Genomic DNA, 14942 nt, shown 5'->3' with positions numbered 1-14942 from the left:
TTGAATGTATCTGAAAAAAGAAAACGAAAATTCATAGGTTGTCCATAATATTCATATACATAATTAGTGAGTGTGTGGGGTGGTATTAACATGATATATTACATTATTACAAATTTTACAATATAAAATCTTTATCAAACACTTTACTTCTTATATTTAGTAGCGCATTGAACATTTATATCATTATGTATTAGTAACTACAGTTATTGATTCATGACCTTCAAAATCATAGACACGTTATGTTTTTAGTGAAAAAATCATCCGAAAAATCAAATTAATATCTTAATACTTTCAATATCAGAAATTAATATTAATAACTTATTATAACAAATCTATTAATTTAAGTTTTTAAGTTGAAAAAGGGATAAGACATTAACCCGAAATAATCTGCTTCTTTCTGATGACTAGATCGCCTGAGCCGTTTACACCTAACTCTGGTAATTGCAGCACGTGGTGGTTTTTATTGCTGACAAGACCACGGGTCTTGTTCATGATAGGAGGTTTCTGCATGCCTGGCTTTCTGATTGGGGGACGTCCTAAATTGTTTTTATTGAGTTCTTGTTGGGGTTTACTGGACGGCTTCATGCCGATGAGGAGTAGTGCTTGGTTAGGAGTTGAGAAGGATGGTATTGAGCAGGAAGATTTGAAGCTGCAGTTGCTGGAGCGCCGTTTGTCGTTTCGGTAGGGTGGTCGGTTGTTTGGCAACTGAATTAGGGGATTTGTATTCATATAATAGGTATTTAAATTAGATAATGAAAGGAAAAACAGAAGATGGTAATTACCTAGATTTATCGAAAAATTTACTGAGAACAAAAGGACATACCACATTGTCGAATGTACTATTCAAGAACTGGTCTGGACTCTTCTTGCCATCGTAAAGTTGGGCACACTGAGGAGGATATAGTCAGGAAATGAGTGACTAAATTTCAATAAAATATTTGGCAACATTTTTAGAAAACACTGAACGTACCTCCATCACATTTTATTCAGATTTAAGATATAAACAGAAAATAATTATAAATAATAATTGTAAGAAAACTTACAACTTCATTATAAGAGCAGATGGAAGGTGATGTGCTGTGTCGCTCTAACTTTCTGGACCGAGACCAGAGCTGCTGTTTGGGCGGCACTGTCACCTCTGAGGATCCAAACAAAATATTAATTTAATTTAATCGAATCCATCCCAATTCCCAGCCTAGAACCTAGAACCTAGAAAAGGTATAATGTAATGAATCTGCCGACACAGCTGATTAGAAATATAACAAATTTATTCAATTAAAGCATTATTCCTACTCATTTTATTATTCAACGGAGATCAGTAAACAAATCTGTATAAGAAAAAATGAACATTCCAAATGAATAAATTAATGCTTCAAAAGATGAGTTCATTCCTAAGATGAAAAGTTTCACCGGTAAGGGTGACTAAAACGTGCAGAATGCACATAATCAAAGAAGGTGCAATATTTAATTAGTTATGCTTAGTAGAGATGCTGTTCAGAGCATCTTTTAACTGTAATTATCTGAGTAGAAGAGAGATAGGGTGCAGGCGATTAATTAATTATAATTGGGGGGGGGCCAACCATATTAAAGTATATTAAAATGTAGGATTTTTCCCGATTTTGACCCGGGGATATACTTTAATATACTTTAATATACTTTAATATACTTTAATATATCCCTATCTCCTTGGAGGCCTACATTAAAAATTGTTGCCCAAAATAAGCTTGAAATGCAATCCTTAATCGATTCCAAAAAGTTCTTGAAAAAATATTGAAAACTGATGGAGTTATTTCAATTTTAATGAAGTCATTTTGGCTAGTATTCTGAACCGAGATATTATGTGCAATTTTCCCAATTTTGTTCATGGAGGTCTTTTTACTTAGTATCCACTATATCCAACAAACACTGAGTTATATCTTTCACATAGAGTTAGTCTCATTAAAAAATATTGAAATTTTATCGAATTTGGGCAAAAACGAATTTGGACAAAAGCGTATGCCCAAATATGGGCATATTTTTTAAAGCTCATAGCTCAGCCAATTTTTGACCAATCTGGATGGAAATTCATGTACTAGTCCTAAAACAGGCTTATCTTGCGAATCTGAGTGAAAAATATAGTTCATCATGTAAATCTTAACGAAGAATATAAATCTTCTAATTGTAGGTATATTAAAGTATATTAAAATGTAGGATTTTTTCCGATTTTGACCCGGGGATATACTTTAATATACTTTAATATGGTTGGCCCCCCCCCCATAATTACAAGTTGTGGGTTGGAGGTTTCTGATGCTAGGTGGTCACGTGATGCTAGGTGGTCACGTGATGCTAGGTGGTCACGTGATGCTAGGTGGTCACATGATGCTAGGTGGTCACGTGATGCTAGGTGGTCACGTGATGCTAGGTGGTCACGTGATGCTAGGTGGTCACGTGATGCTAGGTTGGTCACGTGATGCTAGGTGGTCACGTGATGCTAGGTGGTCACGTGATGCTAGGTGGTCACGTGATGCTAGGTGGTCACGTGATGCTAGGTGGTCACGTGATGCTAGGTGGTCACGTGATGCTAGTGGTCACGTGATGCTAGGTGGTCACATGATGCTAGGTGGTCACGTGATGCTAGGTGGTCACGTGATGCTAGGTGGTCACGTGATGCTAGGTTGGTCACGTGATGCTAGGTGGTCACGTGATGCTAGGTGGTCACGTGATGCTAGGTGGTCACGTGATGCTAGGTGGTCACGTGATGCTAGGTGGTCACGTGATGCTAGGTGGTCACGTGATGCTAGGTGGTCACGTGATGCTAGGTGGTCACGTGATGCTAGGTTGGCTAGCAAAATTTGCTTCACTTTACTTTTAACAAAACCAGCGAGATCTGAATTATCAAGATATCGTGAGTCCCCTTTTTTTAGATAAAAGTGATGGGCACATTTTCGAGATTCTTGGCAAGGCACCCATCATTTGGGAACTATTTCAAGAATCTTTAATTGATCTAGGGCAAACTCATTTTTAGGACAAGAACAAGTATATAATCACTCGCTTTTTTCACTTTCAGTATTTGTTTAATGATAAAAGTTATATCTTGCTGGTCACGGCTGCCTTGAAGAAATGCTATTGACCACGGTTTTACCTTTTAAGAAATTTCTGAACTCGACGGCTCCATTGCCTATCTCAGTAGTTTTGGGTTTTGATGATTTGGGTTTTGAGGATGGAACTTTGCGACTAAGTTTGCGAGCAACAGAGGATATGAACATATTGGAGCCGTTTGCAATCTTTCTGTTCTCTGTAGCCAGATTTCCATCGATTATGTAGGACGTTCCAAAGCCCGTTTTAATCTCATCTTCGGTGCTTTCAACTATTATGTAATATGTATATTGTATAAACATTTTTTTAGCATGTATCCATTTTCGTAAAATATTATATTAGATATATATGTATATATCAGGGCACTGATTATTGGTATTGTTTTATACATATCATGAAACGGATCGTTTGCCCGCCAATTTGATTTGGTTCAATTGTTCGAATTATATATATATTATTATTATAATAATAATATATATATGTTTTCATATACATATAATATGTTTTCATGAAGAACCTTTGCACAACTTTGTTGGTAACATAGCAATTATTCCGGAAAGATTATCTACTTTTCCTTAGCCATCAATAATCCAGGAACATGACAACTGCACTAAAATGAACAATGTAGCGATTATTACTAGCAATTTACAGTTAAACCAACACATATTCTACAGAATAACACTACAACTCCCAGTAAGTGTGTACACGTTTACATAATATCCCACACGACAAGCCGGATTTACCGTGCATGTTTCAACCTCCCCCACTACATGGTTATATACCACAGCCTCAGAGCGGCCCTCCCTCCCTCGATTAATGAAAATATAGTATGCATATAAAACCTTCATGAAACAGTTCCGGAGCTGTAGTAATCGAATCGTTGCAGCAATGTGTTTTCTTTTGAGCTGACTTACAAAAGAGTTGATGTAAAGTGGCCATTTTTATGCCCAAACAAAATATTGGGTCAAATGGTTACAAGATAAGCAAATAGTAGGAAATTAATAATGAAATATGGCCAATAAGTAAGTATTTTACCCGGTATGTCGGGTGTGACAGGGTTTGGTAGTTGGTGCTCTCTCTCCACTTTCTCTACGTCACCCTTCGCTCTTCTCTGAAAACATTACACTATGTTATTGCATGTGTGTATGTTTACTTGGTAGTAATTATTTAATTTGCCACGCGACGGTAAGCACACACTTAAGGGGCGCTTAAGGCAAAATGTGTGTAACTATTTTATAAGTGTACATCTACCAATGTAGATCTACCAACTCATCTACCAATGAGTAGATGTAAATCTACCAATGAGTTGTGTTCTAATTTCCCAGAGAGTGTTCAACTGACATGCAGGATAAATGAGAGTTTTAATATTGTAACAATCGAAATTGGTAGGCAAATGGATCGTTTCATGATACTGAAAGTGATTTAAAACAATAACGATGGTCGGTACATTAGTATTTTTTAATCATTATCAGTAACATTGCTTCAATTGCTCTATGTGTATCCACAACTCTAATTAGAGTAAAATATCACTATTCCTCAATCATTACAGTAGACGAGTTCACCAGGTATAATCAATAAACTAATGAAGAAATTTCATTACACGCGAATTTATGAACCCTTTTATTAATGAAAGTCACATCAATCATGTGATAAAAGTGGAATTTTGAATGCACAATTTTGAATACAGCATACTCTCAAGATGTGGAAGGAATTATCTAATGGGGGAAGTTGAAGAGAAGTAAAGAATTGTAATAGAATTTAAATCGACAAAATATTCCAGAACTTGCAGTTTCTATGGCAACTAAAGCATCAAATATAATGTGAGATAATTCGATGCTCGACTGAAGAACTGAACTTACAGTCTGAATCATTATTCACGTTAAATGGTACACAAGAATGTCTGCGAATACCAGAAATTTGAGACGTTGGAATAAAAAATATATTCAAGTTTGGAGTTATGTAACTGTTAAATAATAAACTGAAAGATTGTATCAGTAGTATAGTAATTTTTGTCAAACATCTAAAATGCAAATGTTAATAACAATTTTGGTAGTTGTGGAGGCTGTTAACCGATTTTTACAATGTCTTCTCCAGACAACAATATTTTCTCAAATTTAGGTTTGAAATTTCATGTAGGATGTACATTTTATTATGATATACAGTATACTTATAGTATGCGCTAGATATCTTTTAATTATCAAGTCGCAAAAATCGGTTACATGTGCATTGTGCACTAACCATGTTACGTGTGTAACATTAATTTCCTCAACAGTGCAATCGCAATTTGGGTGTTTTATCATAAACGAAACAGAGTTAAAACTTCACTGACTATTATTAATAACAATTAATTAATTGGTAATTACCTTATTACGAGATAGAACTGAGCTTCGTTCCACGTAAGATTTAAGACTGGATGCAAGTTCGCTCTGGGACAACTTAGTTTGTTCCTCTGAAATAATTTCCTTAGGTTAAATTGTTTAATAAAATTGTCAATGTTATAATAAATCATATCCACTCTAGACTTACGGTTGCGGTTTTTAAATAGCTTATTGAACAGCTGAATCTTCAGTGGTTGAATGTTGTGACTCCGGATGTCTTAGTTACGGTAATTTTATAACAGGAAGATATTGCCTTCAATTGCTTCAATTTACGTCTTCCACCTGCTTAACTTTACGTCTCCCACCTGATTGAATCTACAACAAAGGCTTGGCTTGGAGACAGAAAACTGGCCACACACACCGCACTCATATAAACAATCCCTGACCTTTGTTATAAACAATCCCTGGCCGGTCACTTATTGTTAGGCTTCAAGCGTAACATCGGGCTAATCACGAGATAATGATTCAATTGCTCTTTGTAGGCGAGCTCACCACTTTTTGTATGATATACCAAGTAACTAAGTTGTTAAATATCGGACAGGGAACAAATAAGTGGACGTTTACTGGAGGTGATTACCAGTATTTGTAGTTGTGGTTGCCATGGAGATCAGTTATCGAGACCAAACATTACCTGGTTTGCTCTGGGTAATTTGTTTATATATAGGAGGTCTACCAATACTGGCTGTAAATATAACACAGCAGGGACACACTATCTAGGTATCTAAGATAATCTGACCATGAACGCCTGAACGGTATCTTCAGGATTGTGAGTTGTTTGGAATTCAAACAATTTCAAGTTGTGAGTAGTCATTCTACTACAACTTTGATGCTTATTCGATCTAGGAATATCGGATAGCGAGGCGAAATGACTGCTTTATTTACATTCTGTGTTAGTCATGCAAGTTTGATGAATGAAGAAAGTCTTTGCATAACAAAAATTACAATTATCGCCAACATAAATGTATCTAATGCAGAAACTTGATTTTAAACCTTTCCAAAAATACGACAATGATCTCTCTATTCATGTTATTCAAAATATCTTTCTAGGGTACATTTTTACCATCAAAGCGTGTTATAAATGCTAGAATTTATTTATAATAGAACAGTGAAAATTCACATACCAGAAGGAGCACTATCGAGCTCGTGTTGCATGGTGTCCCCACCTGAATCCTGTTCACTTAGTTCCGGCTCACTCACCATCAGCCGTGCTAACTCGGAGTCTTGCTAAAACCAGGACTATTTATTATTTAATTTATTATTTAATTTATTATTTAATTTTATCGAAAACTGAAATTTAAAGAAACAGCTACAGATCATGCGAAAAAGAAGAGTTACACGATCAACAAATGCCTGGAATGCCAACAGTTCAAGAGTTACTCTACGACACTTTAACAATGCCATACTAACATAACAACTAGATAAACGAATAAAAGTGGGTCTAGACTGCACTGCCTCCCCACTTAAACCATATTTCAATTAGCTAATAACCTCATTATCCATACTGCCGTCGTTGCTTTCGCTAATGTCAGAGAACTCGTCCTCATCCTCCTCAAACGGTCTCGTCTTGCTGTCTATCATGTTGTCCACGCCACTGTCCGTGAGTCCGTCTACTCCAGAGTCTTTACTCCGTGTCCGGTTCTTGATGCTTCCTATCAGGGAGAGGGGAGTGTTTGAATACATAGGTCGGGAGGAATTAAAGCAAAGAGACAAGATATTGGGATGGTCTCATGTCGCTAACGTGTCTTATTACTGTAGCTGTGTATGGTGCTTTAATGAGGAAAATCTTGAAGTCGCATTAATTCTGAGCTACCATGTACTGTCTTTGGCAAAAAAAAGTGAAAAAAACCGTGTCAATTGTTGAAAACGAGCACTCGATGATTTACGTGACTATTCAATATATCCTTAATATAGAAGTTGCGGGATTATTATTTTATCTAATTGTCTCAGCTCCTAAGACTTAGGAGAGGAAACTGATCCAGAGTGTTCTTTACAAAAAGATGTACTCCGATTTACACACAGTTCAAAACATTTTCAACAAAATGCAAACGAACCACTCAATAAAAGATAAAAACGAAGGCGGGATGTTCAGAGATATATAAATATGTTGCAACGACTATTTCTTAAAGCCTGCTTGCTCGGTCTCGCATGATCGACAACAAAATATCACTTAAAATAAAAATGAGAATTAACATCAAATCGATGCATCATATTACTGATAAAAATTATTTATAACACACCCACACGCAATAAAAGTACTGCAAGCTGCTGAATATTTCACAAGAAGGTAAGTTATTATATCGGCAACAAGACACAGCAGTACTGCGCAACCACAACTAATTATTAATGCGACACAATGCGACCACAATGCGACACAATGCGACCACAACACACTTACTCAGATCGCAAGGTAAGCTCTTAGAAACGCAAACATTTTAACTCAACAAATTTGTTTCACGCCAAGTTCCCACGACATACTAAATAAAGCACATCTTAATTCTTAATGGGTCTTGGCATTCAAATATTCAATTTCATGTTTTGATTTCATTACTACTTAGTTACAATCGGCATTCCGTTACAACGAACTATTAAACTTTCTTCTTTTAAAGTACCGCAAACAGGACACAATTGTAATTCTATCAGGGGGGTTCCTTTGTGTCAAATAAAATACTCAATCTTCTTACAAATTTAAAACGATTATGATTGTGGGCTGCTAAAGTTTAAAATTACCTTCAGTAAGCGAGCACTTTAGCTTGAGATGACTGGAACTGACTCTCCCAAAGTTAACGATCAATTGTCCACAGCTCGTACGTTCTGTGGCTGAACCTGGGGGAGACTTGTTGGTCACGTGACCGACAGAAATGTTAAAACTTTCTCAATACTACCAAGCAGGCAGCATTAGAAATCAGATCAGATTATGTTAATTCAAAGGAGAGCTCATTATACATTATATATTATACATATATAATACATATATAATATACTATATGGACTCAGATTGTATTAAACCGTTTTTTGAGTCTCCATAATTTATAATTATAACATTATTGAATTAATTTATGTTTAAAAGTTTAGTTATATTCAGACCAGCTTGACTTCTAATCAAAATGTTTTTAAGAATAGCACGTTAGGTTGACAAGGTGGGACCATGTTATTAAATGATTTATAAAATAATTTATAATTAAATGTAAACCTGACAATTGTAAGTAGAAACCTACTGACAAATTTACATATATATATTCTATATTATATATAACCCTAGACAGTACGAAAGTACTGCTAAAGAACTTCATGTTTTTAAGGCGCACAACAGAATTTAGGCTAGCAGTAGGGGGATCGTGTTTGAAGCTATACTGTTTACTGTTTCAACATTGTTTACTGGTATACTGTTTCAACATTGTTTACTGGTATACTGTTTCAACATTGTTTACTGGTATACTGTTTCAACATTGTTTACTGGTTTACTGTTTCAACATTGTTTACTGGTATACTGTTTCAACATTGTTTACTAGTTTACTGTTTCAACATTGTTTACTGGTTTACTGTTTCAACATTGTTTACTGGTTTACTGTTTCAACATTGTTTACTGGTTTACTGTTTCAACATTGTTTACTGGTTTACTGTTTCAACATTGTTTACTGGTATACTGTTTCAACATTGTTTACTGGTATACTGTTTCAACATTGTTTACTGGTTTACTGTTTCAACATTGTTTACTAGTTTACTGGTCGGTTCGCATCACAGTAAGTTAATCTACGACGGGAATAGAACCCTAGTCGCCATTACAGGTCAGCATACACCGTACACGTCCACTTATGCTGTGATTCCGATGTGTATAATTCACAACTATGATTCATCAGTGCAATTGGTTAAGAATGTAACTTTAAAATCCTATCAGGTGACTTTTCATACGAAAGCTGTATAATGATGACACATTGCAATTTAAAGCGATAAGACTCGATTACCGCAGTTCTTAATTACGATACAATGATCTAGTCAATAGTCATAACAATGATTTCATAAATTAGACAATAGATACTTACCTCAACACGACTGCTTGGCAAGAAGATAAACGTAATTAAACAAAATTAACTTACGCATCATAAGCAAAGGAATGAACAAGTAAACCTGTCAGATATAACAACTCCAAACTCAACTCTAGAAACTAAACATTGGGAGTTCTGGTCTACCACAAAATCTTGCTCAACTCTATTAATTCCAGCCCACGTGATTAAACCAGCGCGACAACAACACCTGCGGAGGTGTCGGAAGATAACAATCAAGAGGACAGCTTGTCTGTCACGTGGCCTAATCACGGATTGTAGTTATGTAGTGTAGTAAAGGGAATATTGAGCGACCCTCCTGTCCACAGAGCTCATGAAGTATTATCTAGCCACATACCTGGGACTTATCGTTAAGCAGATGTGGTTCTCAGTGGCGCACGGCAGAAGTGCATGCTAAAGAAACATAAAATAATATCTTAACATGTCGGCCCCGTAAAGACACCAGTTCGTTAGTAAGGAGAAATGGAAAATGCATTATGTTTGATATTTCTATACTTAACTAATAACTATACATGTTGATTTAGATTTTAGGACGTGAGAAAACCGAAAATAGATCCTTGGTCATTCGTTTTGATGGAATGAACAATCAGAATGAAATGCTGAGCGTTTGAAGTTCAACCGTTATAGGCCACAAAAGTTGATCCTATGCCAATAATCTATAAATACATTAGGTTTAAAGATTTTCTTTTCAGTTATTATGAGTATTCACATCTATTAAGGGGACATATACAAAAAGCTTTTATGTCCCGAACAGGCTGTAACTTCATATTAAGAAAGTATACATTAAAACAATAAGATTTGATACATTAAAAATTATTTTTGAGGAACCGCACTTTCGAAAAAATAAATATTTTCTTTTTCGAAAATTTTGAAAATTTTGAGAAGTCTGTCACTGTTATACCGATATTTCAGTCGTTTTTAACGTTTTTTGGCTGATTTTTTTACTGAACATTACTTACACTCCGTACAAGAAGTCCTTCAAAGGATTTTATAATTAAAATATAGATGACGAAGTTACAGACCAAACAAGGTCGAAAGAAGCAAAATTGAAATTTTTGTAAAAATCAAAGTTGTATATTTTACCATTCACCCAGGTCATAAGATATCGCTTTAAAAATTCTTGTGAGTGTAGCTGATGATCATATCCAACTTTTTGGAACAGGATTTCTCTCAGTTTTGAGTTTTAAGGTATGAAATGTGGCCTAAACGACTTAGTAAAATTCATCGTAAAAGAGGGCCAAACATGGCAGATTTAAGGCTTAAAATGCCTATAACTCTATTAAGAATCCATAGAATATGATGACTTAAGCATTCACTTTCATGTTAGATGTTTTCAAACACTTTTAAATACTCCGGCCGGCAGTGTTTGTAGCGGTGCTTAAACCGGGGGGATCAGGACCATATGATCCCCCCCCCCCCCCCCGCTTAAACGTTAGTTAACACACAGAAACATAAAATGTACATTATCCCACTTTTCTGAACAGTTTCAACATTACTCTGTAACAATTTTACTATCTAATTTCCATATCGAGCTGTGGCACCAATTAAATTTGTGGTCTCCAAATAGCTGGTCCCTAAAATGGAACTTACTGCATCGTCTTGGAGCAGTGTTAAGGCACTCCCGGAGCAGGGTTATATCAGGTTGCACTGGCTTTATAACCCATCCCGATATGTTGTAGTCTTCTTGCAGCTCTCTTCTGAAGAGGAGAATGTGTGAAGGATGTAATTAAACATGGTAATTATTGGGAGCACGTAGCATTTGTCTGTCAATCATTATTACTATTAGCCTTGGTCTTAGAGCTGCGTTTGCATTCACAGCAATCTAGATGTATGGGATCACAATGTTAAATATATGGCCATTGATGTGATTAGAACTAATTATTGAATCAGAAAAATCTTTATACTGGAAATAATTGAAAACTTACTCGACATCTTTTGAAAATTTTCTCGCTTCTGGAGGTGCACTTTTAGGTGGGGCAAATCTCATTTAAACATTTTTAGTAGACTTGGAAGGTAGTTGATGAAATTAAAATAAGTTTGGTAGTTCCTTGATATGTGATAGATCATCCACACAGATTTGTCATCATCCTAGAACATAACTTAATAAGTAATAATAAGAAATGGTAATTTATGTTGCTCAAAATAAATTAACTAAAATATGTAAACAAATAATGAAGTGAAATTTTAAATGTAATTTACATTTTATTTCTTGAACACAAATGATGTTGGCCAGTTGAACTTAACATTATTAATGTTTAAATCCAATTTCATAACTCCAATTACAGTTTAAACTAATATCAGAAACCAGAATCTTAGTAAATTACGCATTGTACAAAACATTTCCATCTATAACCCCCAATAATCCCGAATAACCTTCTTTTCATGACATGATGTAGCCTAAAAATATCATAAAAGTCTTGCTGACAATAGCACAAATTAGTCTATTTAAAATCATCTCAGTACATTCTTTACTATCAGTGAGCTTTAAACTGTTTCCCGCAATATCCGCATGATTTGGTAATACCCTTGTCGAGATTAATGAAGACTTTAGGGTGGCCCAAAGCTCCAAGACCACCACAACACCATGTATGGCTGCTTCCTGTCACAGCAATTGGTTCCTCACCGACCATTTTGATAGCAAAGTTTGGGTTCACTTCCTTTTTCTTTCCTCCAAGGTATCGAGCATTTCTTGGATCTTCGGGAGAATACTCTTGTCCTGTGTGAGAGGTAGTTGACAGCTTGCTAGCAGTCAGTGTTCGATGTAACATCGCAGTGGTAGGGCATATCCGTGTCAAGCGTAACATTCTATTCAATAACAAGTTACTATTAGTTCAGTTGAACAATATATTGCATATATTACAATGCAAAATCGTCAAATTCATATCTTGTAATACATGTAAAACACAATTTTTTAAAGAGGACACAATTTTATTATTGAGGCCAGATAAGAGGGGGGAGGGGGGGGGGGGTAAACATATATTTTTCGTTTTTCACACATGTGAAAATACTGTTGGAGATGAAGTTTTAAAAACCGCATCAAAATCTGACCTTGTGTTCCGATATTGCGTGTCAAATTTTGAGGTTTACCTGTAATTATTAGTAAAACTGAAACTAAAAATGGCTCTCCTGAAATAGGATAAACTTCAACTTTTAGAAAAGACTGGCCACTCTCGAAATTCATCATTCTGTTCTCCCAACAGAACTTTTTGTACACCTCTACGAAAATTTTGAATGATCTATTAAATCTAACCTTAAAAAGCACTTGCTATCCCTCCAAAATCGAGGTGACCCTAATATATGGTAATTAATCTATATTATATCTCAAATTCTACATCCGGTACGGCTCTGCACACATGATATCTCTAATCCTGGACCAGGCAAAAGTCCTGCTCACATTGGGAGGTTCGCTAAGTTTCTCGATGTAATTCGACTTGTATGACCCTAAATAACATAATTGACTCGGGTACACTTTTTCACCAGTGGGGCATTTCTCAGAATCACGCCCTTTTTGACCGCACCCATATCATCTTGGGCATTAAAATGGTCAGAATCATCATATTGAGTGGGGTAGAGCATGGTTTTAAAGTCTTCAGACTTCAGGTTGTTGAGTTATTAGGTCAGGTCCCATTTTAACGCTCTCGCGAGTAGCGATTGATGCACTTATTTCAAGATATCTCAGCTTCTGATTGAAGTTTAGCGCTCATCTTGGGCATTGAAATGGTCAGAATCATCAGATTGAGTGGGGTAGAGCATGGTTTCAAAGTCTTCAGACTTCAGGTTGTTGAGTTATTAGGTCAAATCCCATTTTTACGCTCTCGCGAGTAGCGATTGATGCACTTATTTCAAGATATATCAGCTTCTGATTGGAGATTAACGCTCATCTTGGGCACTGAAATGGTCAGAATCATCATATTAAGTGAGGTAGAGCATGGTTTCAAAGTCTTCAGACTTCAGGTTGTTCAGTTATTAGTTCAGATCCCATTTTTATGCTCTCGCGAGTAGCGATTGATGCACTTATTTCAAGATATCTCAGCTTCTGATTGGAGCTAAGTGTTCATCTTGGGCATTGAAATGGTCAGAATCAATAAATTGAGTGGGGTAGAGCATGGTTTCAAAGTCTTCAGACTTCAGGTTGTTGAGTTATTAGGTCAGATCCCATTTTTATGCTCTTGCGAGTAGCGATTGATGCACTTATTTCAAGATATCTCCGCTTCTGATAGGAGCTTAGCGCTCATCTTGGGCATTAAAATGGTCAGAATCATCATATTGAGTTAGGTAGAGCATGGTTTCAAAGTCTTCAGACTTCAGGTTGTTGAGTTATTGGGTCAGATCCCATTTTTACGCTCTCGCGAATAGCGATTGATGCACTTATGTCAAGATATCTCAACTTCTGAGTGGAGCTGTGGAGATAAGCGTTCATCATGGGCATTAAAATAGTAAAAGTTATCAAATTAAGTAGCATCGAGCATGGTTTTAAAGTCTTTAGACTTCAGGTTATTAAATTATTAGGTTAAACCCTATTTTTATGCTCTTGCAAGAATGGTCACTGCAATGGTGGAAATATTTGTTAAATGAACTGTAATTAATCGCCAGGAAAAAGTTGTTTGCCAAGAAATATCAGTAAAATATCACTAAAACCTCTAGCACTAGGAACATGCTTTACCCCACTTAATATGATCATACTGACCATTTCAATGCCCATGATAAGCACTTAGCTTCAATCAGAAGCTGCGATATTTCGTAATAAGTGTGTCAATCACCACTCGCAAGAGTGTAAAATATGTTATAACCTAATAATTCAACAACCTGAAGTCTGAAGACTTTGAAACCATGCTCTACCCCACTCAATATATTGATTCTGACCATTTCAATGCCCAAGATGAACGCTTAGCTCCAATCAGAAGCTGAGATATCTTGAAATAAGTGCATCAATCGCTACTCGCGAGAGCATAAAAATGGGATCTGAACTAATAACTCAACAACCTGAAGTCTGAAGACTTTAAAACCATGCTCTACCCCACTCAATCAGAATAAAACAAATATTATATTCAAATCTCTTTATTCAACAATATTAAATCATTATAGAACCTAATTTGTGGCTTGATCGTTATGTTAGGGCTATTCTGTTAGCTGATGCTGACAGGCACTGCATGGGGCAGAGACTTAGGACCATTACGCTGGAGGCTTACAATGACCCTTTTTGAACCCCATGGCAGTGCTAGATATGATGATTCTGACCATTTTAATGCCCAAGATGAGCGCTTAGCTTAATCAGAAGCGGAGATATCTTGAAATAAGTGTGATAATTGTTACTCTCGAGACTGCTAGTATAGTAAAATCAGATTTTTGGCGATTTCTCAAAAACTAAGTCTCTTAGGCCTTAAGTATCTTTATAGCACTAACATAAACATGCATCTTAGGCACATTT

At 35.9% G+C, this 14942-nt stretch overlaps 1 protein-coding gene across 2 annotated transcripts; it reads right to left on the bottom strand.

Annotated features, from left to right (window-relative positions):
* On the bottom strand, positions 1-11604 carry LOC134820731 (uncharacterized). 2 transcript variants are annotated; one of them, XM_063831308.1, is made up of 11 exons: positions 11440-11604; positions 11105-11211; positions 8181-8276; positions 6942-7102; positions 6575-6677; positions 5439-5524; positions 4111-4186; positions 3122-3346; positions 1044-1138; positions 824-889; positions 1-705 (listed from the first exon to the last, which is right to left on the bottom strand). In XM_063831308.1, the coding sequence occupies exons 1-11, from the start codon at positions 11499-11501 to the stop codon at positions 373-375; spliced, it is 1410 nt and encodes a 469-aa protein (XP_063687378.1). In that variant the 5' UTR covers positions 11502-11604; the 3' UTR covers positions 1-372. The 2 variants fall into 2 exon arrangements, with proteins under 2 accessions (XP_063687378.1, XP_063687379.1); XM_063831309.1 differs by lacking the exon at positions 3122-3346.
* Positions 11605-14942: the final 3338 nt, after the last annotated feature.

The sequence above is a fragment of the Bolinopsis microptera genome, chromosome 9 (genome assembly GCF_026151205.1).
Source record: "Bolinopsis microptera isolate Bmic1 chromosome 9, MBARI_Bmic_1.0, whole genome shotgun sequence".
Classification (NCBI taxonomy): Eukaryota; Metazoa; Ctenophora; class Tentaculata; order Lobata; family Bolinopsidae; genus Bolinopsis; species Bolinopsis microptera.
This window is presented reverse-complemented; position numbering and strand designations above follow the sequence as displayed.

Excerpts from the sequence above, each read along its gene's own strand:
- LOC134820731 (XM_063831308.1), bottom strand. The coding sequence starts at position 11,501 with ATGAGATTTGCCCCACCTAAAAGTGCACCTCCAGAAGCGAGAAAATTT. Across the intron at positions 3,347-4,110 it reads TGTCACACCCGACATACCGG|TTGAAAGCACCGAAGATGAG; the intron begins GTAAAATACTTA and ends ATTACATAATAG. Across the intron at positions 706-823 it reads ATAGTACATTCGACAATGTG|TTGCCAAACAACCGACCACC; the intron begins GTATGTCCTTTT and ends CCCCTAATTCAG.